The following is a 23503-nucleotide window of genomic DNA, read 5'->3' as shown; positions in this document are numbered from 1 at the left end:
CTGTAGGCTATTTCATGCAGAGTACTTAACGTCAAACAAAATGCATCTCAGAGGAAATAGCTAGACATGAATAATGCATTGAGAAGTCAGTACTGGGTTTAAGGTGAGACTGATAAATAGGTAAATAGCCCCTGTACAATGAGCTTCGTGTGTTTGTAATATCATTTTAGATGAACTCTCATGTTATCTCCCACTGCTCTCCCAGTTCATCTTCCCTGGCCCAGATAGACACACAAGAGGTGCGTTCAGTACAACAAAACAGAAACGATAATGTACCGAGCGACCAGTTGAAAAACTGTGTGATTATGGTGGCTTAGAGGGATAATGTGTATGGTGTGTGCTGCACAAGTTTTGAAATTTCAAATGGTCACATCCATACAGATCAGGCCATACCCACCAAACAGAAGCAAACATACCTCAAAGGCTGTTGAAGAATGGTGAGCACTGTTTGAAAGTGGTTTTCCTTTCACTTTCTACCTTTGCCCCTTTCATATTTATTTTGATCCTGACAAACTCCCCAGTCCCTACCGATGACAAGCATATCCATAACATGATGCTGCCACCACAATATTTTAAAATAGAGAGCGCTTCACTTTGTGTTTTGTTGTATTTGATTTGACCCAAACCTATAGTTTTTAATTTAGGCCAAAAAGTGAATGTCTTTGCCGTGATGTCTTGCACTCAACGGCCTTGTTGCAAACAGAATGGATGATTTCGAGTGGAATTTTTAACACAGGCTCCTTCTTTTCACTTTATCATACAGGCTAGTAATGTGGAGTGAATGGAATGTTTTTGATCCCTTTGTATTTAAGTATTGTGGTGGCAGCATCATGTTATGGGTATGCTTGTCACTGGCAGATACTGAAGAGTGTGTTAAAATCAAAAGAAATATGAAAGGAGAACAAAGCCCAGGTAAAAAGTTAAAGGAAAGTCTTCCTCTTCTGAAAATCGAACCCTGGGATAGAGTTTTATTTTTGAGCATGGCAACTACACAAATGTGAATGCCAAAGACACACTAGAATGGTTTTCCAATGGGTGTTGAGTGTTCGTGAATGGTTCAGTCTCAGTCCTGACTTAAATCAGCTTAAAAATCAGAAACAAGGTTTGAATATTGTTGTCCATCAATGATTCCCAACCAAATTAACTAAGCTTCAGCAATTTTGACCCCAAAAAACCCCATTTATATACAGTATGTTGTACAAGGTTGGTAGAATCTTATTCAAAATGGTGTGCTGTAATGGCTGCTGATTCACTGCTGCCAAAGGTGCTTCCACCAAGTATTAACTCCCAGGTGTGAAGACATACGCAAATCGATACATCCTCATTTTGTATTATGTTAGTCATTTAAAAAAAAAATAATCCATATATTTTTTCATTAGTTTATGTAGATCGATAGGAATAAAAATGTCATTTAATCCATTTTATGATTACATTTTGAGGCAGCAACATGTGAAGACTGTGCAAGGGGTGTGTAGACTTTCATTAGCAACTGTACTGTATATCCTTAATACCTCTGGATATACCCACCATCTGCCAAGACCCGGTGCAGTGTTCCTGCCAGCACAGAGATGAGACACCTGCTCTATAAGATTCATGCCCCAAGCTACCTATGCTTAGAACACTTCCTGGATGCTGACCAAGTCATTTGCTTGAGTTAACAGTGGCTCAACTTAGCCTTAACTCCTTAAGGCTAAATTGAAAATGCTTATCCAAATTTTTCCCAGACATGCCACTATGCAAATCTTATACCATTAGTAACCGTAACATGTAATCCATATTGCTTTAGTCCTCAACTGGCAGCTTCATTAAATAGTACCCACAAACACCAGTCTCAACGTCAACAGTGAAGAGGCGACTCCGGGATGATGGCCTTCTAGGCAGAGTTGTAAAGAAAAAGCCATATCTCAGACTGGCCAATAAAAATAAAAGATTAAGATGGGCAAAAGAACAGACACTGGACAGAGGAACTCTACCTAGAAGACCAGCATCCCGGAGTCGCCTCTTCACTGTTGACATTGAGACTGGTGTTTTGCGGGTACTATTTAATGAAGCTGCCAGTTGAGGACTTGTGAGGCATGTGTTTCTCAAACTAGACAATCTAATGTACTTGTCCTCTTGCTCAGTTGTGCACCGGGGCCTCCCACTCTTTCTATTCTGGTTAGAGCCAGTTTGCGCTGGTCTGTGAAGGGAGTAGTACACAGCGTTGTACGAGATCTTCAGTTTGTTGGCAATTTCTCGTATGGAATAGCCTTAATTTCTCAGAACAAGAATAGACTGACCAGTTTCAGAAGAAAGTACTTTGCTTCTGGCCATTTTGAACCTGTAATGGAACCCGCAAATGCTGATGCTCCGCAAATGCTGATGCTCCAGATACTCAACTAGTCTAAAGAAGGCAAGTTTTATTGCTTCTTTAAATCAGAACAACAGTTTTCAGCTGTGCTAACATAATTGCAAAAGGGTTTTCTAATGATCAATTAGCCTTTTAAAATTATAAACTTTGATTAGCTAACACAACGTGCCATTGGAACACAGGAGTGATGGTTGCTGCTAACGGGCCTCTGTACGTCTATGTAGATATTCCAATAAAAAAGCAGCCGTTTCCAGCTACAATAGTCATTTACAACATTAACAATGTCTACACTGTATTTCTGATCAATTTGATGTTATTTTAATGGACAGAAAATGTGCTTGTGTGTGTGTGTATGTATACATACAGTTGAGGTCGGAAGTTTACGTACACTTAGGTTGGAGTCATTAAAACTAGTTTTTCAACCACTCCACAAAATTCTTGTTAACAAACTATAGTTTTGGCAAGTCGGTTAGGACATCTACTTTGTGCATAACACAAGTAATTTTTCCAACAATTGTTTACAGACAGATTATTTCACTTATAATTCACTGTATCACAATTCCAGTGGGTCAGAAGTTTACATACACTAAGTTGACTGTGCCTTTAAACAGCTTGGAAAATTCCAGAAAATGATGTCATGGCTTTAGAAGCTTATGATAGGCTAATTGACATCATTTGAGTCAACTGGAGGTGTACCCGTGGATGTATTCATCATGGGAAAATCAAAAGAAATCAGCCAGGACCTAAAAAAAAAAATTGTAGACCTCCACAAATCTGGTTCATCCTTGGAGGCAATTTCCAAATGCCTGAAGGTATCATGTTCATCTGTACAAACAATAGTACGCAAGTATAAACACCATGGGACTACGCAGATGTCATACCGCTCAGGAAGAAAACGCGTTCCGTCTCCTAGAGGTGAACGTACTTTGGTGTGAAAAGTGCAAATCAATCCCAGAACAACAGCAAAGGACCTTGTGAAGATGCTGGAGGAAACAGGTACAAAAGTATCTATATCCACAGTAAAACGAGTCCTATAAATCGACATACCCTGAAAGGCCGCTCAGCAAGGAAGAAGCCACTGTTCCAAAACCGTCATAAAAAAAGCCAGACTACGGTTTGCAACTGCACATGGGGACAAAGATTGTACTTTTTGGAGAAATGTCCTCTGGTCTGATGAAACAAAAATAATGACCATCGTTATGTTTGGAGGGAAAAGGGGGAGTCTTGCAAGCCGAAGAACACCATCCCAAACGTGAAGCACGGGGGTGGCAGCATCATGTTGTGGGGGTGCTTTGCTGCGGGAGAGACTGGTGCACTTCACAAATTAGATGGTATCACGAGGAAGAAAAAGTATGTGGATATATTTAAGCAACATCTCAAGACATCAGTCAGGAAGTTAAAGCTTGGTCGCAAATGGGTCTTCCAAATGGACAATGACCCCAAGCATACTTCCAAAGTTGAGGCAAAATGGCTTAAGGACAACAAAGTCAAGGTATTGGAGTGGACTTCACAAAGCTCTGACCTCAATCACATAGAACATTTGTGGGCAGAACTGAAAGTGTGTGCGAGCAAGGAGGCCTACAAACCTGACTCAGTTACACCAGCTCTGTCAGGAGGAATGGGCCAAAATTCACCAAACATATTGTGAGAAGCTTGTGGAAGGCTACCCGAAACATTTGACTGAAGTTAAACAATTTAAAGGCAATGCTACCAAATACTATTTGAGTGTATGTAAACTTCTGACCCACTGGGAATGTGATGAAAGAAATAAAAGCTGGAATAAATCATTCTGTCTACTATTATTCTGACATTTCGCATTTCTTAAAATAGAGTGGTGATCCTAACTGACCTAAGACAGGGAATTTTTACTCGGATTAAATGTCAGAAATTGTGAAAAACTGAGTTTAAATGTATTTGGCTAAGGTGTATGTAAACTTCCGACTTCAACTGTACAGTTGGTCTACTGCTACACGTGAGCCCCAATTGTCATAAAAATGTGTAATTCCACATGTCAGACCCAATTTATACGTCTACACCTGTACTTCAGGTCCAAATTACACACGGTACCTAAAGTCTGCACCTGTGCTTGAACCCAAATAGTCAACTAAGCCTGGCCTAAGCCTGAATACTCAAACTGTAAACCAAGTCTACCCCTGCACCTCAGCTCAAGTACAAACCAGGTCTACACCTTTGACTGAGTCCCAATACTAATTTAGATCTACACCTGCATATCTCAGCCCAAATACCCATAAAAACAAGGTGTACACCTGTGGCTATGTCCCAGTACTCTGATAAACCAGGTCTACCCTTGTGAAAGAGATACAAAACAAACCTATTGACATTACATATTTAAGTTATATTACACTAATTGAGTGTATGGGTCTACACATGGCCAACTCTCCCTGAAATAACAAAATATGACATTTACAATTAAAATCATTGATTTAAACATGTGTAAAGGCTAATGGATAACGGTAAAATCATCTATAAGATCATCTTGATCATGTATATCCATTACCCAACCCAACTTCAATCTACTGAAAAAATAAATAATCTGCTATGAATTTAGAGCCACTATATTTTCCCATTGGTCACAAATGTGACCGCTAAGATATTTTCATATACTACGAGCATCAGGGATGCAACGTATCAAAAATAAAGGCACATATGTAAACTAGACCCTTTAAAAATGATAGGTACAAAGACAATATTTGAACATTTCAACAATGTATTTGTTTTTTAAGCAGTTGAATAGACATCTAGTACCAAATGTTACTGTAAAAGTACAGCATGGAGATGAATGCTTGTGGTCTTGTGACCATTTTGAGAAATCGTATGAAACATCTCTGAATCACACTAGAACAATTCATAATGCATAATATAATACTTATTTTTGATAAGTACAACTTTAACTTCTCTAGAGCATGTAAAGTACAAACGTTTTTTCTTCACTATTGTGACTGATGGGATAAAAATGGGTTAAATGAGCTATTATAGAAGGACACAGAGAAGCACACAGAGACACAATCCTGTCGGGAGTGACCTCATATAGGCATGCCTGTGGCAAATCACAGCGCCAACGAGCTAAACTAGGTGGCAGAGGGGTTGGAGGCAGTAAAAGCAAAGGCCAACTATGATGCCATAGAGCCCTGGCAGAGAAGGTTAGGCACTAGACTCACACACCCAAGGGAGCGCTGAGCCTCTGTGGCCTGCCCCTGGATCAACTCCTTCTGTGTGACAGACAGGTAGATCACTCTTCTACTGCTATTTCTGTTGCAATTCCCTACATGGTGAGGGTGATGCTGAGAACATGCTCGCACACACTGAAGCAATCAGAGATATAAAGACTCTTCACTTCCATGTTGTATAAGGACTACATTTGGCAAAAACACCCTTCTGACCGGTCACTCTGGATCCAAACAATGACCCAAACAATTGAGTCATTAGTGGTAAGAATGCCACTTGACAGTGAGTAGAATTACAAATGTGTAAATAAGCATATTGTTAACATGAATGTTTAATCAGATTGGTAGACATTTAAAGTGCCGGAATAAAAAGAAACAACCAGTACAGGCCTACTACATCATTTCATGAAAAATCCTTCATTCTGTTTACAGCACAGTGTGGTTGTTAACAAAGCATTGACCAGTGAGGGTGTTGTTGAACAGTAATCACAGGTGAGAGCATCAGACTGCTGTGCTGTCCTCAACACCCCCTTCCTATGAATGGACTTCATAGATCAATACCAGGAATAGACACACATCCAGAGTGAGAGAGATAACAGGAGGGCATATTAAATCTGTACAGCATTCGTCCAAATGACACACAAAGTGAGAGAAAACATATGACAGCATGCGCCATCCATACAGTATTAATCCGATGTGGAACATTTGGAAAATGATAGAGGTCCCTAATCTGAAGTGCAATGTAAGGCACAACAAGGAAGTCTTTCATTTACATCATCAATATTATGTGGCATATTATTACATGTTTTGCCTTTGGGTGGTACATAGAGACACATTTCCTATGGTCTGTAGGATGAAAAGGTTTGAGAATCATTGCTGTAAGTAGGTTATTATGCATTAAAGGGAAATAGGTGTACAATATACACTGAGTGTACAAAACTCTTTCCATGACACATGCTGACCAGGGGATTCCAGGTGAAAGCTATGATCCCTTATTGACATCACTTATTAAATCCACTTCAATCAATGTAGATGAAGGGGAGGAGACAGGTTGAAGGTTTTTTAAGCCTTGAGACAATTGTGACCTGGATTGTGTGTAAGGGTGAATGGGCAAGAAAAAATATTTAAGTGCCTTTGAACGGGGTATGATAGTAGGTTCCAGGTGCACCGGTTTGTGTCAAGAACTGCAATGCTGCTGAACTTTTCACACAACAGTTTCCCATATGTATCAACAATTGTCCACCACCCAAAGGACATCCAGCCAACTTGACAACTGTGGGAAGCATTGGAGTCAACTTGGGCCAGCATCAATGTTCCCTCAAAAATGTTTCATCATTGAGCAAATTTCTGCTGAGTGCAAACTTCACCGTGCAAATTCGGTGCAACTTCCGGCACGCGTTTACTGTGAACACTGACGCTGTACCCACTTTAAGTTAGTTTTAACAGTGGTAAAGTAGGCTACTGTGGCTATTTGATCATAATGTTGTCCTACAAGAGTGGCCAACCATCAAAAACAATGGGGAAAATGCATCGCATAACATTCTACCATTCAGCCTATAGTAGCAGCCAATGTGTGGTGTTCAATGCAGGTCTACATTCCATGAGACTTGTGAAGGAAAAAAACATGCAGGGCTTGACATTGACCTGTTTATACAATCAATCAAATGCATTTATAAAGCCCTTTTTACATCAACCGATGTCACAAAGTGCTGTACAGAAACCCAGCCTAAAACCCCAAACAGCAAGCAATGCAGATGTAGAAGCACAGTGGCTAGGAAAAACTCCCTAGAAAAAGGTAGGAACCTAGGAAGAAATCTAGAGAGGAACCAAGCTCTGAGGAGTGGCCAGTCCTCTTCTGGCTGAGCCGGGTGGAGCTATACACTTGTCCTCGAGACAAGGAGGTGACTGAAAATGTTGTGTTGTTTGATGCAAGAAACCACTTTATAAAATAAAATTCATCATTATTCCCATACCATTATTACAGAGAATCAGACAAATTATGCTACCCTCTGCCTATTGGCTACTTAGTATATTCAAGCCTGTCTCAAAATACAACACTGCCCCTTTAAGACAAAAAAAAAGCTCTTTACCTGACTCTTGTAGGGAACAATCACTCCCCCGCTGCTGACTACAAATTATCTATAACTGGGCTAATAACTCACGAACTAGCAAAGGATATGAACAAATGTGCACACGTGGCTACATGCAGCTCTCACTTTGATCTCAAAACAAGTGCATCTACCCATGACGGCTGATGCTGTAAACACAGTCCAGTTCAAAGGAATGGTACAGATCCATAAATGGCAATTGTCTATTTGCATATATGCCTACTGCAGCTCTGATTGGTTATGCCGCACCGGTCTGTGTAGAGTATGTGCCCGAGGCGTGCCTATCAATGTAATAGAATCCTGCTCTGATGTGTTCTGCCGACAAACAAAATCTCTTGTAAAGTTAGTTTTGCATACTAAGTCTTGCATAGTTTGTTTTGTTTCAGGATGTTGCATTGAAAGTTGCTAATATTGCGTTGATTCGATCACAATTCCCACAGTAAAGGGAAACGGTGATAGTGTTAACAGAGAAAACTAGAAAGCTGAAAACTAGAAAAACTAGAAAGTTCAATCTCATGCTTCTCTGCGCACGCTGATATTTATTGTAGCAGTCCCAGGGAGCTGCGTGCCCGAGCGCAGCTTAGACAGAACATTGGCCAGCATCCCTGTGGAACACTTTCAACATCTTGTAGAGTCAATGCGAATTGAGGCTGTTCTGAGGACAAGGGGGAGGGGGTGCAACTCAATATTAGGAAGGTGTTCCTAATGTTTGGAATACTCAGTGTCAAGCTGCTGTCTGTTGGGCTCCATATAACATTACTGTATGTTAGAGTGCATTTTGATCCATAGTAACTTACCAAGACATTCAAATACAGCATAGAGACTCCTGCTATGGTTATGGACCAAAGCTAAGTATCCTTCACGATAACCCTTTCCTCTTGCTGTTGACAACAGGTCTTTTTATGAAACATTTAAAGACCTGTTGACCTGTGAAGAAGGAAACTGCGTAAAACAACGGTTAAAAAGTATGGATTAATATAAGGAGAATATACACATTTGACATAGAGGTCAAATGTCACCAGCTCATCAGGCAAATACTCAACTGATGTAATTTAGTACTACCATAGTATATCAAGTCGAACCATATAAACCCAATGTCATTTACACAACATTAGTATATTATTAACATGGTGTTGAAAACAATGTAAAAAAAATTATATACAGTAAGTATACAAACACAAACACAAACCACTAACAAATAAAACAATATCCTTTGTTCTTCTTTTTCTTTTACACTGGAGATTTCTCAAATTCAGAAAATGTAGATTGCCATTAGTACTTTTAAAGTGAAACGATCCTGGACAATCTTTATTTTCAATATAGTTTTAGCAGTTTGATGTGTCCTGGAAATCCTCATGAAATGCAAATGAAGTGCCGCAATCTACCAGAGTGTTTCATCTGAAGGCGAATCAGAAAGCTGAGGTAGAACGAGCGTGTGAAAAAACAAGTTGAATATGGGCAAGATGGAGCGAGTCATGATTAATACTGCATTTGCACAGAAAAACAGTCAGTCTACCTATTACATCCTCTAGATTGCACACTTACAAGTGGGCTGCTGGGACTGGGTTATACCCTCCACAAGGGGGAAAGAGCAGGGCTGGCCTGGGACAGACTTCTGCTGATAACCTCCCTCCCTACGTGTAGGCACTAGATGGAGGCCAGCTTTGGCATTTGGTGTGGGGCCAGATTTTGAATTTGGGGAGGGGGGTCCATATATCAAGGCTTTCCCTGTTGGCATCTGGGGTGGAAGGGGGCCCTGAGGAATGGATCCACTATAGCTCTGCCTCCAATGGTCCAGGAGTGCAGGGGGCCCACAGCCACCGAGCCCACAGCAGCCTGCTGCCCCACACTGGAGACCACGCGGTGGGCTGCGACAGGCTGCTGGGGCAGGGGGACCTCTGAGCACCGGGAGTACCTGGGCTGGGCCTGCCGGATGACGGGCCTAGGGGCAGTAACAGGTGTGAACAGGGCCTTCCCCTGGACACTGGGATGTAAAAGACTATGTGGATGGTGGGTGTTTGGCTGAACCTGGCAGAGGGGCTGATTGTTGGGCTGTGGAGGGTGGGAGACAGTGACAGCAGCCCCAGCTATCTCATTCCTCTTCCCAAAGGGGGCCTGGAGGAAAGGATCGGATGGCAGAGCAGGCTTGTGGGCCAGAGAGAAAGGGGAGTTGGTAAACACATCTCTCCCTTCTTTCCCTGCAATCCTGAAAGGGGCCTGCAGGAATATATCAGGGGAGGGGACTGGGTGCTGCTGTGTAGGAGGTGAGAGACACTGGGACTGTTTCTGGCCAGGCTTGATTGGCTGGTCAGAGGACTTAGAAGGCAACAGGTGAGAGTTTGTCTCATCTGGATACAGTGAGGGTGGAATGATGCTGCTGTGGGCAAAGGGAAGTCTCTGTCTGTGCTCCTCTTCAACAGCTGGTCCAGAGCTGTCAGTCCTGGAGGAACCTGGTAGTGTCTCACAGCTGCTAGGTTCCCTCTGCAGGTCTGTAGGGTACAGAGGACAACAGTCAGACTGACAGGCCGTTTAAACCAGAATAGTCAACTAACATGCAAGTTCATTACACACTGTAATGACTAGTTTTGTTATGGTGTGCACAGGATGTGACAGAAAATGATATAGAATCTAAACATGATTTGACATACCATTCACATACACTAGTTACTTCTGTAATCGGCACTGAAAATCAAAATGTGTCAATTGAATTTCTGAATGGTAAGTCAAACAAGACCAGACAGGAGAGCAATCTGAAGCTGCCATTGCCCCTCTGAAAAGTAGTGTGAGAACAGGGGAGTAGGGCAATCCTTTTCTGAGAGCTAGCAAGCTCTAACAGATAAGATATTGATATTTAGAATTAAAACAGCGGGGAATGAACTCAGTAATACTTTAAAATGTGTAAAACCAAATCGAAATAGTGTGAATTTGATAATGGACATACAGTGCCTTCAGAAAGTATTCACACCACTTGACTTTTTCCACATTTTGTTGTGTTACAACCTGAATTTTAAATGGATTACATTTTGATTTTGTGTCACTGATCTACACACATTGTCTTGAGTCAATAAGTATTCAACACCTTTGTTATAGCAAGCGTAAATACATTCAGGAGTAAAGATGTTGTGTAATAAGTGTTTAACAGGATCTTTGAATGACTACTTAATCTCTGTACCCCACACATTCAGTGAACTGTAAGGTCCCTCAGTTGAGTAGTGAACTTCAAGCACAGATTCATCAACAAAGACCAGGGAGGTTTTCCAATGCCTCGCAAAGAAGGGCACCTATTGATAGATGGGTAAAATTAAAGAAGATACTGAATATCCATTGGAGTATGGAAGTTATTACTTACACTTTGGATGGTGTATCAATACACCCAGTCACTACAAAGATACAGGCGTCCTTCCTAACTCAGTTGCCGGAGAGGAAGGAAATTACTCAGGGATTTCACTATGTGGCCAATGGTGATTTTATAACAGTGACAGAGTTTAGCAGAGTTTAATGGTTGTGAAAGGAGTAAACTAAGGATGGATCAACAACATTGTAGTTACTCCACAATACTAACCTAAATGACAGAATGATATAAGGAAGCCTGTGCAGAAGAAAAAATATTCCAAAATATGCATCCTATTTGGCACTAAAGTAATACTGCAAAAAATGTGGCAAAGAAATAGTTTTTTCCCCCTGAATACAAAGTATTATATTTGGGGCAAATCCAACACATCACTGAATAACACTCATATTTTCAAGCATGGTGGTGGCTGCATCATGTTATGGGTATGCTTGTCATCGGAAAGGACTAGGGAGGTTTTCTTTTAGGACAAAAACGTAATAGAGCTAAGCACAGGCAAAACTTGTTTCACTCTGCTTTCCAACAGACACAGGAGCATACCAACCTGCATCACACTGCCTGCTGCTTCTGAAGCTTAGCAGGGTTGGTCCTGGTCAGTCCCTGGATGGGAGACCAGATGCTGCTGGAAGTGGTGTTGGAGGGCCAGTAGGAGGCACCCTTTCCTCTGGTCTAAAGAAATATCCCAATGCCCCAGGGCAGTGATTGGGGACGTTGCCCTGTGTAGGGTGCTGTCTTTTGGCTGGGACATTAAAACAGGTGTCCTGACTCTCTGTGGTCACAAAAGATCCCATGGCACTTATCGTTAACTCTGGTGTCCTGGCTAAATTCCCAATCTGGCCTTCATACCATCTTGGCCACCTAATCATCCCCTGTAACTATTCTCCAGGCTGTTACTGTAAATTAGAATGTGTTCTCAGTCAATTTATCAGGTGAAATAACAGTTTGAAAAAAAAATGTACCTTTCAGCAAGACTAGAACATGAGGCCAAATATACACTTGAGTTGCATCCCAAGATAACACTATGCCACTTAGGAACAATTACAATTTTGCCTTGAAAATGGCTGTCTAGCAATGATCAAACCAAAAGATTCTTCCATTTTGACAATACAGATTGTGTGTAGATTGATTACAAATCCATTTTAATCCCACTTTGTAAGACAAAATATGGAAAAAGTCAAGGAGTGTGACTTAGCTGTGTCCACCTCACTAATAATCACCAACATGAAAGCTTGACAGTCAGGAATCATATAAAATAAAAATAAAAAAATATGAAGAGATGACTATTTTCTGCAAATTTTGACAGCAAGAAAATATAACACATTTTCAGTGCGGCCCTCCAGACCTCATTGAAGACTGAACGCAGCCCCTGGGGCAAAACGAGTTTAACTTCTTATGGCTTGAGGGTGCTATTTTCACGTCCGGATGAAAAGTGTGCCCAAAGTATACTGCCTGCTACTCAGGCCCAGAAGCTAGGATATGCATATAATTTGTAGATTTGGATAAAAAAACACTAAGGTTTCTAAAACTGTTTGAATGATGTCTGTGAGTATAACAGAACTTATTTGGCAGGCGAAACCCCGAGGACAAACCATCCAGGATTTTTTTTTTTTGGTCACTCTTTTCAATGAGTTTTCATTGAGAATCCATAATTCTAAGGCAGTTGCTTGCAGTTCCTATCGCTTCCACTGGATGTCAACAGTCTTTAGAAATTGGTTGATGTTTTTCCTTTGTGTAATGAAGAAGTATCCCTGTTCAGAATGAGGCTCGAGGGAAGTGTACTGTTTGATAGAGGCGCGTGACCTGAAAAGCACTCTCCACTTTGTTTTCTTCCGGTATTGAACGCAGTTTATCCCGTCTTAAATTTGATCGATTATTTACGTAAAAAAATACCTAAAGTTGTATTAGGAAAGTTGTTTGAAATGTTTGGACAAAGATTACAGGTAACTTGAGATATTTTGTAGTCATGTTGTGCGAGTTGGAACCGGTGTTTATCTGGATCAAACACGCCAAATAAATTGACATTTTGGATATATAATGACAGAATTAATCGAACAAAAGGACCATTTGTGATGTTTATGGGACATATTGGAGTGCCAACAGAAGAAGCTTGTCAAAGGTATGGCATGAATTCTATAGTTATTTCTGAGTTTTGTGTCGCGCCTGGTGGGATGAAATATGATTGTCTGTGTTGTTTGATGGGGTGCTGTCCTCACATAATAGCATTGTTTGCTTTTGCCGTAAAGCCTTTTTGAAATCTGACACTATGGCTAGATTCACAAGAAATTCAGCTTTAATTTGGTGTATTGCACTTGTGAATGTATGAAAGTTTGGCGCTCTGCCATTTCCCCGGATGTTGTCAAATCGATCCCGTTAACGGGATTTGAGCCATAAGAAGTTTAACCTCTCTAGGGTAGGGGGCAGTATTTTCACATCCGGATAAAAAACGTACCCGATTTAATCTGGTTATTACTACTGCCCAGAAACTAGAATATGCATATAATTTTGGATAGAAAACACCCTAAAGTTTCTAAAACTGTTTGAATGGTGTCTGTGAGTATAACAGAACTCATATGGCAGGCCAAAACCTGAGAAGATTCTGTACAGGAAGTGCCCTCTGACCATTTCTTGGCCTTCTATAACAGAGGATCTCTGCTATAACGTGACATTTTCTAAGACTCCCATAGGCTCTCAGAAGGCGCCAGAACGTTGAATGATGACTGTGCAGTCCCTGGCTGAAAAACAGTAGCGCATTTGGATAGTGGTCGATCTGAGAACAATGACACGGGTGTGCGCGTGCACATGAAGAGTCCATTTTCTTCTTTCAGTCTTTGAACGAAAACGACGTCTCCCGGTCGGAATATTATCACTATTTTACGAGAAAAAACGCATAAAAATAGATTTTAAACAGCGTTTGACATGCTTCGAAGTACGGTAATGGAATATTTTGAAATTTTTTGTCACGACATGCGTCCGCGCATCACCGTTCGGATAGTGTCTTGAACGCAAGAACAAAACAGAGGATATTTGAACATAACTATGGATTATTTTGAACCAAAACAACATTTGTGGATGAAGTAGAAGTCCTGGGAGTGCATTCTGATGAAGAACAGCAAAGGTAATCCAATTTTTCTTATAGTAATTCTGAGTTTAGTGAACACCAAACTTGGTGGGTGTCAAATTAGCTAGCCCGTGATGGCGAGCTATCTACTCAGAATATATTTAGCTGTGGTTTTGGTTTTTGTGACATTATATGCTAGCTTGAAAAATGGATGTGTGATTATTTCTGGCTGGGTACTCTGCTGACATAATCTAATGTTTTGCTTTCGTTGTAAAGCCTTTTTGAAATCGGACAATGTGGTTAGATTAACGAGAGTCTTGTCTTTAAAATGGTGTAAAATAGTAATATGTTTGAGAAATTGAAGTAATAGCATTTTTAAGGTTTTTCAATATCGCGCCACTCGATTCCACTGGCTGTTGACTAGGTGGGACGATTTCGTCCCACATACCCGAGAGAGGTTAACAACCCTGGGCTAGAGTATGATATTTACAACAAAACCTACTTGAAATGTATTTATATGGAATGAAAATGAATAAAAAACAAGACATGATAAACAAGAGTTATAGAATCAGATAAAAATCAGAAACAGGATGAAAAAAAATAATCACATTGAACTCTGACATTTGATCAAAACATGTTTTGCAAAGGAACAAAATGAAAACAGACGGAAGGAAAATAATTAAATCATCCAAAGGGTATGTAGGTTCTGTATGCAATTTTCCATGATAATAGTTATATTGATTGTGCCTCTCTTTAATTGTAGGATATAAAAGAAAACCCATTGGTCCACAGTAAGGAAGAAACAGAGGGGCAAGCAGGCAGGCATGCATGCATTTCCACAGAGGCAGTCTTACCTGTGCAGACAGGGAGCAGACAGAGAGCAGTGTTAGCTTGCAGTTCCAGAAGGGGAGGGTTAATGGGGTTAACCACAATTGAAAAGAGTTAATATGACATGAGGGCCACCATGAGAATACGTATGTGTTTGAGTTTTTGTATACAAGTTATCCCTATCAAAATTCTAAGTGTGTGCATGTATTCAAAGCAAGGATAAGGAATATCTCTCAGCATATTTTCTCAAGAAACTATGAATTCCACTCTGAATGTCATCTCCCAAACATGAGTAATTGAACATCTGTGCATGTGTAAATAAGCTAAAAAATAACTAGTGATTCATTTGCAGTACATGATTGAATTGAATGTTCTTCAGTAGAAGCGTTTTTTAAAGATAACAGCTAGTTAAAATGTGTCGCCCCTCTCCCTCTGAAGCAATCTTTCTGCCAATCCGTTACGTTAACCACTTGACTGCCACTGAGGGCGTCAAGTTCAACAGCCCCCCCCCCCCTCAGTCACTCAATCAATACTCCACACAACAGTACATTCACATGAATATGTTTATTCGACATCCCTTTCTTTGTAATTCTTTAATTATCTCACAAAAATAGATTTGTGCACACAGAAAATCACAGCTCTGACGCAGGATTGGGTGTCATAGAAACGGACAGGAATCCAGAACAACAGCTTTTTTCACTTTTTGCAAAAACAACAGGGTAACATGAAGGTTCTCTGTTTTTTACAACAACAAATGTAACTACCTGGAGGGCAAGACCTTTACAACAGCACAGTGGTGTCTACAGGAAGAAGCAAGGATTGCATAGGTCAATAGCCACATGAGTATCTATCTATCTATCTATCTATCTGCAGATGGTGTGAGGAGGGGGCTAAGATGTGAACTTCAGCCTTCCATTGGTTGCACATGTCTACAAAAGCCTGAGATAGATGGGACACAACATTGGATTTCAGAATACTGTCAATAAGTGTTGTCGCTTGGTATGCCTTGTTTTCGAATACTGCAGTAGAGCAATTATCTGTAATTTCTTAAAATGCCCAACAGCATAGCGAGCAGTCCTATCAGGGCGTGTATGTGGTGGTCGTGGAGTCCTGTGTAGTGCTTGCCCCTCTGTCTGATACACAACCACTTCATTACACACTTTACAGTAGTGACAACATGATATGATGAGCCATTATTTCGTTCCGTTCACCATATTCAAATCAGATCACTGGCTCCAATGGTCCACTCAAAAAGACACAGATGCTCTACTCTCAGATACAGTGGCTTGCTTCCTCTATAGGCAACAGAGTGACTCAGCGCAATTCAAGATGGCCTGTGCTTTTCAATATGACGAACACCAACACCACTGTCGATGTCACTGTTTTTGCAGCGAGTTCAAACAACACAACACAACCGCATCACATCCAACAACTCAGACTGGCTAGGAGTTCCATTACTGTATGTCCACACATACACCCACATACACACACACGCACACCAATGACAACACTACCAACAAACCAGAACATTCAACAACACGGTCATGCTTCGATATGCATCTTTTTGATCATGTAAAATCTGTGCGGAGAAAGCATGGAGTCGCAGCACTATTTCAGTGAAGACTGTAGCTCTGCCTTTGTACAGCGTGAGTAAGTATGGTACAGTATAAGACATGGTAAAGTTCCCTGTGTAGTGGTCCCATTGCACAACAAACTAGTTTGTTTATAATACAATCCTCCTTAGGTGGAGGCAAGTAAACAGATGCTACTTGGAGAAATCCTACCCAACCCTCAACAGATCAAAGCTAAGATTGTCATAACTGTATGTTTTTGCTAATGTCACAATAGTAATCCGGGGAGAAACACATTCTCAAACACAGCTGCACAAACAGGAAAAACATATCATGTATTTCTTCTATAATAGTCATCTTAAGAATTATATTTATATATTATCCATTTTTATTTATAGACTAATATTCAGTTCATACATTCATTCTCTAACACTATTCATACTCACATTTAATATTAGTTACATATGAAATTAACTTTTCTATATATATTTTTTTTCACAATGTAACGCTATGATGACAGATGAGGAACAGAGCACACTTGACCAATTACTTTTTGAGGAACCAAAACGTAAAGACCACTGGATCAGAGTCCGTGGGTATTGCAGGTAAACATACATTTACAGTATGTAGGGCCGATAAACGACTATGATATAGGACCTATGTACAAGTAGGAATGGACGTTTTGTGGGAATGCACGTTTGAAGGGAATGATTGCGTGGGCACATACAGCCTGAAATGAAAGGGATGATATGGACTGTCTGTATGCATTGTAGTCAGACTAAAGAGGTCAAGAAAAGAAAAACGAGCAAATAAATGCTTTCGAAAAGCATCAACGGTGTCGACGTGCAGCCGACTCCCTAGCCAAGCTCGTGTTTTCAATCTTAGCTTCTTCTTTTGGGAATGTTAGCTCCACATTTCTGTTATTGTAGGCTTAAAGCCTTATGTCGGTGCGAACGCATTCGCTTTTTGAAGAACTTATTGGCTAATTTCCAGATAAGGAAGGCTCAACCTCTGGAACAGCTGGTGGACTGTTCAAGTCATTTTAGATCTGACATCCCATCCATCCCACCTGCAGGCTATGATACCTCATGCTAAGGGCTAAAACGCAAGCCCTGACAACACGCCACTGAAAGGTAGATCATTAAATTGGCAGATATACCCTTGAAATAATTTTTGGTCTACAATATACAATAAATCAATGGTGTGATATTGGTGTTACCAAATGTGCGCAAACAAATAATAATCCAAGTGAAATATAACAGTGGAGAATGGAGACAACACATCTACTTGTGCACCATAACAACTAGGCAACAACTACAAGAGTGGAGTTCTCTGGTTTCTTATAGGACACAATGCCGTGTGACTGGACACTGTTCCTAGACATACCAGAGACAGGAATGAAACATGGCGAAACATTCTACAGAAAGAAGAATTCTTGGATGAAGTTAGTGTGTCATGAACGCAAAAGGTAGAAGCAGCATGCCGTGACCTTGTTTGCCATGATGACCCCAGAAGGGCAAGAGCATGAATATAAATGCTGTGAAAGCATGAAATGAGAGGGCAGAGGGGAGAAGAAGAAAAATGGTGGGCATGATGGGAATCAATACCAGAGGCATGATGGGAATCAATACCAGAGGCGTGATGGGAATCAATACCAGAGGCATGATGGGACAAACACGAACAGGACAATGGCCCAGTGTGTTTGGAATCACAGGTGGAGTTTACATGGAACAAGCGTTAGTCACGGGAACGAATAGTGGAACGGGGGTGTAACGATTAATGGTGGGGTCTACTCTCCTCTCGAGCGTCACTACTTCTACCTTATCCCTCCACCCCCCCCCCACTCTCTCTCTATTTAGTGTCCCGGCTCCCCAGCGCCCTCTACAGGTCGATGAGCTGGTCCACCATGAGCAGGGAGCGGGCCAGGCTGGGCAGGCTGGACTCAGAGCTGCCACTGTTACTGCGAGAGTGGCCTCCTGAAACTGGCCGGACAGAGACGAGGGGGGCAGGGGGGTGGGCCAGGGCGAAGCAGGGGGGGAGGAAGGACATGGGGAGAAAGCAGGGGAGGGAATAAAGAACAGACAGAGAAGCCAGGGAAAAGAGGAAGAGAAGATGCAGTTACAGAAGACAGAGAAAGACAGGAAGTAAGCGGAATTGCTCTCCACATACAATCTATGAGCGTCGTTAGAAGGAATAACTACACACAGGGAGAATGGCTACTCAGATTCATCTAAGAGGGGAAGAGGAGCAGGGTTCAATTACACTACTGAGGACACTGACTGGAATCAATCCCAGAATTCATCTGACCATGGCTGAGGAACAGTAGGACATCATCTCAGAGTGTGGGACAAGGCCCACAAACCCACTCTCTGCCCTTCCTCCTGGCCCTGCATGAAGCCTGCCTTGAACACCACCCTGTCCTTACCTTGAGAGGAGTTTTTGGAGCCCATGACAGGGATGGGGTCAAACTCATCCTCATTGCTCGTCTCTGCACTTGGCGCAGGCTCAAAGCCTGAGATCAGGAGATCAGAGGAGTCTGCAGAGGAGGAAGCCAGAGAAAGGAGGAAGGGAGAGGAATAAGAAATGGCCGAAATAGAGAGAGATAAAGGAGGAATAGGAGGCGGGTGTGCCGCACAGCTACAGAGGTTTAGAGTTAGAATGCAAGTCAGTAGAGCCTGCTAGCGTAGTTGTGACTAGCGCTAGCGCTAAACTCTTAACAGGGATAACCTAATCAGTTGTTCCTACGGGACACATCAAGTTTAAACGGAAGCACTCTCGCCTCTCCAATTGTAGGCCTAAGTGGTACAGTTCGGGCTTGTGGGTGTGCCTTACCTGCCAGCAGCTGGGTGCAACCCGCAGATACCAGGTCAAACTCATCCAGAACAGACCCAGTGGTAGCGGGAGCAGAGGAGAGAGAGGAGGCTCCAGAGGGGGGAGAGATGAGAGAGCAGCCCAGCAGAGTGTCTTCTCCAAGCAGGGGGTCTGGGGGAGGGAGGGAGGGCAGAGGCGGCGAGAGTTAGACGAGGTAATAGGAATTGTTAGTTCAGTATAAATGAATCACTGTATAATGTATAGTAAAACATTTTAAAGCACCAAGGACAAAGTATGAAAAATACTCCACATGTTCCTAGTATAACTTATTAAAGGCTCAGTGCAGTCAAAATTCTGGTTTCCTGTGTTTTGTATCCTATTGTACAACAGCTGATGAAACTAACACTGTAAAAAAAAAAAAAGTGTGAGCAAATGTGATCAGTGTTATTCCGGAGGGTTGCTTGTTGAAAATACAATCTACACAGGACCTTCTAACCAGCAGGTTTGCATGGGCGGGAGTTTTGGCTTTCCATGGTGATATCACCATGTGATAAATTGGTTAATAGACCGATAACAAAGAACGTTCTAAATCTCTCTGCCAATAACAGCTAGTTTTCAGTTTTCCCCTCCCCACCTACACTATTCCCAGCTAAATTCTTGCTTGAGATTTTTGGGGGCAAAAAAAGCAATTTTTGCCCATTTTAATGGAAATCTATTACAGTGAGTTAATTATTACCCAGAAATTATTTGCTATTGATATAAAAACGGCTACATTGGGCCTTTAAAATGTCATGCTATAGAATGTATGGTAATAGAGGCACTACACATCAAAGTATCCAACAGTAAGTGAGTCATTGTACCATGCCCTGTCCAGTAATAAGACTACACAGATGTGATGTATTCTTGCTTGCATCTTCAAATCATTCAACAAAGGCCCGGGTGATGCAATTACAGAGCCCTGCATGAAATACACAGCATAATAAACGTCCCAATTCTCAAAACCCAGCCTTGTCCTGTGAATAATAGTTGTACAAGGTCACCGTCATCTGTTTTTCATAGAGTTGAAGTGGGCCTATGCTTTTTCCATTTCTCCATTTCAATTAGCCATTTTATTTCATGTCAGTTTTGAATCAGAACATTGGTTGTGAATGACACGTCAGCAACTGGACTAACCAGGCTAATAATAGACAAACACTCCAAATATCAATCAACCGTGGTCATTGTACTCAATGGCTTCATTCCATCCTCTGAAAACCTTACACAATGACCCAATACCATTGTGGAGCTGGTATTATCAGTTAAAACGTCAACCTAAACCTTTTTGTTTCCTCGGCTCTAAATCATTATCTTCCACTGTTGCATTGTATTCTGGCAACATCTAGATTGCGTGTCGTCTTGCCTGTGAGACAGAAACTAACCAGGAAGCAGTGCAGAGTCTGTCTCAGACTGGGACACAGGAGCTTCCAGACCAGGGATCAGAAAGTCCAGACTCACCAGAGACTCCTCTGTTGGACCCACTACTGTACACGTGTAGAGAGAGAGAGAGAGAGAGAGAGAGAGAGAGAGAGAGAGAGAGAGAGAGAGAGAGAGAGAGAGAGAGAGAGAGAGGGAGGGAAGAAGAGAAGGCGAGCGGGAAGCAGAGAAAGGGAGGCGGAGAACAAGGAAGGGAGGCGGAGACAGGGAGAAAGTGAGGGATTAAGAAGACACCCACAAGAGAACAAAATAAGATAAACACAGGGCAGATGGAGGACATTGCCATGGAGCATTCAATGGAAAACCTTGACTTTTGGAGAGCAATGTAAAAGTGGGTACAGTTGTGAAATCTCCAGGAGAGGCTGAAAGACAAAGTACTATTACCATTGACAGCCTCCTCCATAGTGCCACTAAAAGGATCAGCCATGGACAGGAGGTCAGGGAGCAGGAGGTGTGTATCAGGGGACTTCAGTCCCTCAATAAGCTTCTCTATAGGCCCAGAGAGAAAAGAAGAGCAAGGAGGAGAAAATGGAGAGAACAGTAAGAAAAAGTGAGTGGCAGCATTACTCCACCGAGCGAGTACAGCATTTCACATAGTCATGGCCAGAACAGCAAACACCATCGAATTGAGCAGTGCAGGTGAGGATGGAGAAAAGGGGTGAAGAAAGAGAGAGAGAGAGAGAGATGAGAAGAGGGTGAAGGACAAGTGATGAATAGAAAGGAAGAAAAGCAAAGGGAGCTATGCTATAAGGAATGGGGAATGTGGGGGGGATGGGTGTTCAACGAGGGCAAATGATGGCACTGCTCCAGCACATCATGTGATGGAAGTAGAGACCACAATATCGTATTTACATTTTCAGAAATCATGTACATTTCCTGGAACTAATCTACTCCAAAGATGCACTCCGTGGATCCTCCAAGCATGCATCACCCATTATTTGCAGAGAATGTACAGAACAACATAATTTATCACTTACGTATAGGCCTATACAACTACTACAACTATGACCACTCCCAACCCACGCATACCGTTAAGGGCCATTTCCTGGTATAGTGTAAACGGTAGCACCGCAGTTCATGGGGAGCCAACGAAGGAACATTGCTGATTAATTCTAAATTACTTAAATGTAAATATGGAGACGCTCTAATCCAGAGCGATTTACAGTAGTGAGGGCATACTTTTTAAAAACGTTTTCATACTGGTCACCCGTGGGAATCAAACCCCCAACCCTGGCGTGACATGTTTGGGGCGGCAGGTAGCCTCGTGGTTAGGGCGTTGGGTCAGTAACCAAAAGGTTGCTTGATCGAATCCCCGAGCTGACAAGATAGAAATCTGTCGTTCTGCCCCTGAACACGGCAGTTACGTTAACGCACTGGTCCTAGGCCATCATTGTAAATAAGAATTTGTTCTTCACTGACTTGTCTAGTTAAATAAAGGTTAAATAAATTACAAATGTGCCATGCTCTACCAACTGGGCCACACGGGTGGCCACAAGTGTCCCCTAGCTCCAAATAGCCAAATTAAATGCAATAAAAATAGTAGAAAAATGTTTTCTTTACGTACCAGTGGCTTAAACAAAAAAGAGAAAGAAATTAGAAAATTGAAAAAATTTGGTTGGGGATAAATTAATTGATTACATTAGAACAGAGCTAAATAAAGGAAAGAATCTCTCCCTACAGGAGAGCAAGAGGTTCTTCTAGGGCAAAGAATCTATTTGCTGAGGAACCGCTCACGTTGAAGAAATGTTTTTATAAGCTTTCTTTCCACCACATTCCAACAGGCCAGTTAAAATGCATTTAAAAGTAGTACTCTCAAAGCAAAACAATGAGATGTTTGTTCACACAGCCACAAAACCCTAAATGTTACTTTCACACCAGATGAATAAAAACGGTCACACAGAGAGGGCTAGCTAGTAGCTACGTCCACTAGCTGGGGTTACTCCTAAAGACCACTCTGCACACCAGGTTCTCACAACACAACCCACACCTGCCTCTCCACTATGTACTTACAGCTGAGCCAGTGGACTGTCACGGACCAAGGTACAGAAAACAAGTCCACTACAGCCCCTTAAACTGGGGGGAGAGAGCACTGTACATCATTGCTAGCAACGTGACTAGCAGTATTTTCACTTCCTTAGACCAAAATGCCACATGTTACAATTTGAAGTGCTGCATTATTTTGGGCTTTATTTTAGGCTGAATCAAGAAAAGAGGCTTTGAAAGGTTTTTGAGAACCACTAAGTGGAACAGTCCAGGGTTGCCATGACCACTAAGAAACACTAATTGCGTGTGGATACCATGGGTGCCTTTGTAAATTAACTCTGGGCCGTTTGTAAATTCAGAGCATTCAGAGCGCACACTGGAGACACTGGCCGAGGAGTAGGGTTGATCAGAGCGTTCTGACCTCACAACAGCAGTCAAGCACCGAAGCTAACTAGCGAACATTGGCTAGATTGCTAGCTACTTTTAGATACACAGAGAGAGATCACTCTAACCATTTTACTCACCATAGCAGAGCTGGTTAGACTGTTTTCATGTAATTAGTATTTTTTTTAAATGTAACCTTTATTTAACTTGGCAAGTCAGTTAAGAACAAATTCTTATTTACAATGGTGGCTTACTGGGAACAGTGGGTTAACTGCCTTGTTCAGGGGCAGAACGACAGATTTTTACCTTGTCAGCTACGGGATTCGATCCAGCAACCTTTCGGTTACTGGCCCAACGCTCTAACCCCTAGGCTACCTGCCGCCCCTAGATGGTTATTCCTTGT

At 41.8% G+C, this 23503-nt stretch overlaps 1 protein-coding gene across 6 annotated transcripts in view; it reads right to left on the bottom strand.

The window, feature by feature from the left end:
• Positions 1 to 8738: 8738 nt before the first annotated feature.
• LOC115159426 (AP2-associated protein kinase 1) overlaps positions 8739 to 23503 on the bottom strand; it is a 31165-nt gene continuing 16400 nt past the window's right edge. For 2 of the 6 annotated variants that reach the window (XM_029709128.1, XM_029709132.1), the window contains 5 exons: positions 21118 to 21222; positions 20679 to 20780; positions 19282 to 19431; positions 18875 to 18985; positions 8739 to 10132 (listed from right to left, as the gene is read on the bottom strand). In XM_029709128.1, the coding sequence (XP_029564988.1) occupies positions 9360 to 10132; positions 18875 to 18985; positions 19282 to 19431; positions 20679 to 20780; positions 21118 to 21222 (1241 nt within the window). In that variant the 3' untranslated portion in view covers positions 8739 to 9359. Of the gene's footprint in view, positions 10133 to 15423; positions 18432 to 18874; positions 18986 to 19281; positions 19432 to 20678; positions 20781 to 21117; positions 21223 to 23503 lie in introns of those variants that run through there. The other 4 variants (XM_029709133.1, XM_029709130.1, XM_029709129.1 and 1 more) reach the window with 4 other exon arrangements.

The sequence above is a fragment of the Salmo trutta genome, chromosome 23 (genome assembly GCF_901001165.1).
Source record: "Salmo trutta chromosome 23, fSalTru1.1, whole genome shotgun sequence".
NCBI lineage: Eukaryota > Metazoa > Chordata > Actinopteri > Salmoniformes > Salmonidae > Salmo > Salmo trutta.
This window is presented reverse-complemented; position numbering and strand designations above follow the sequence as displayed.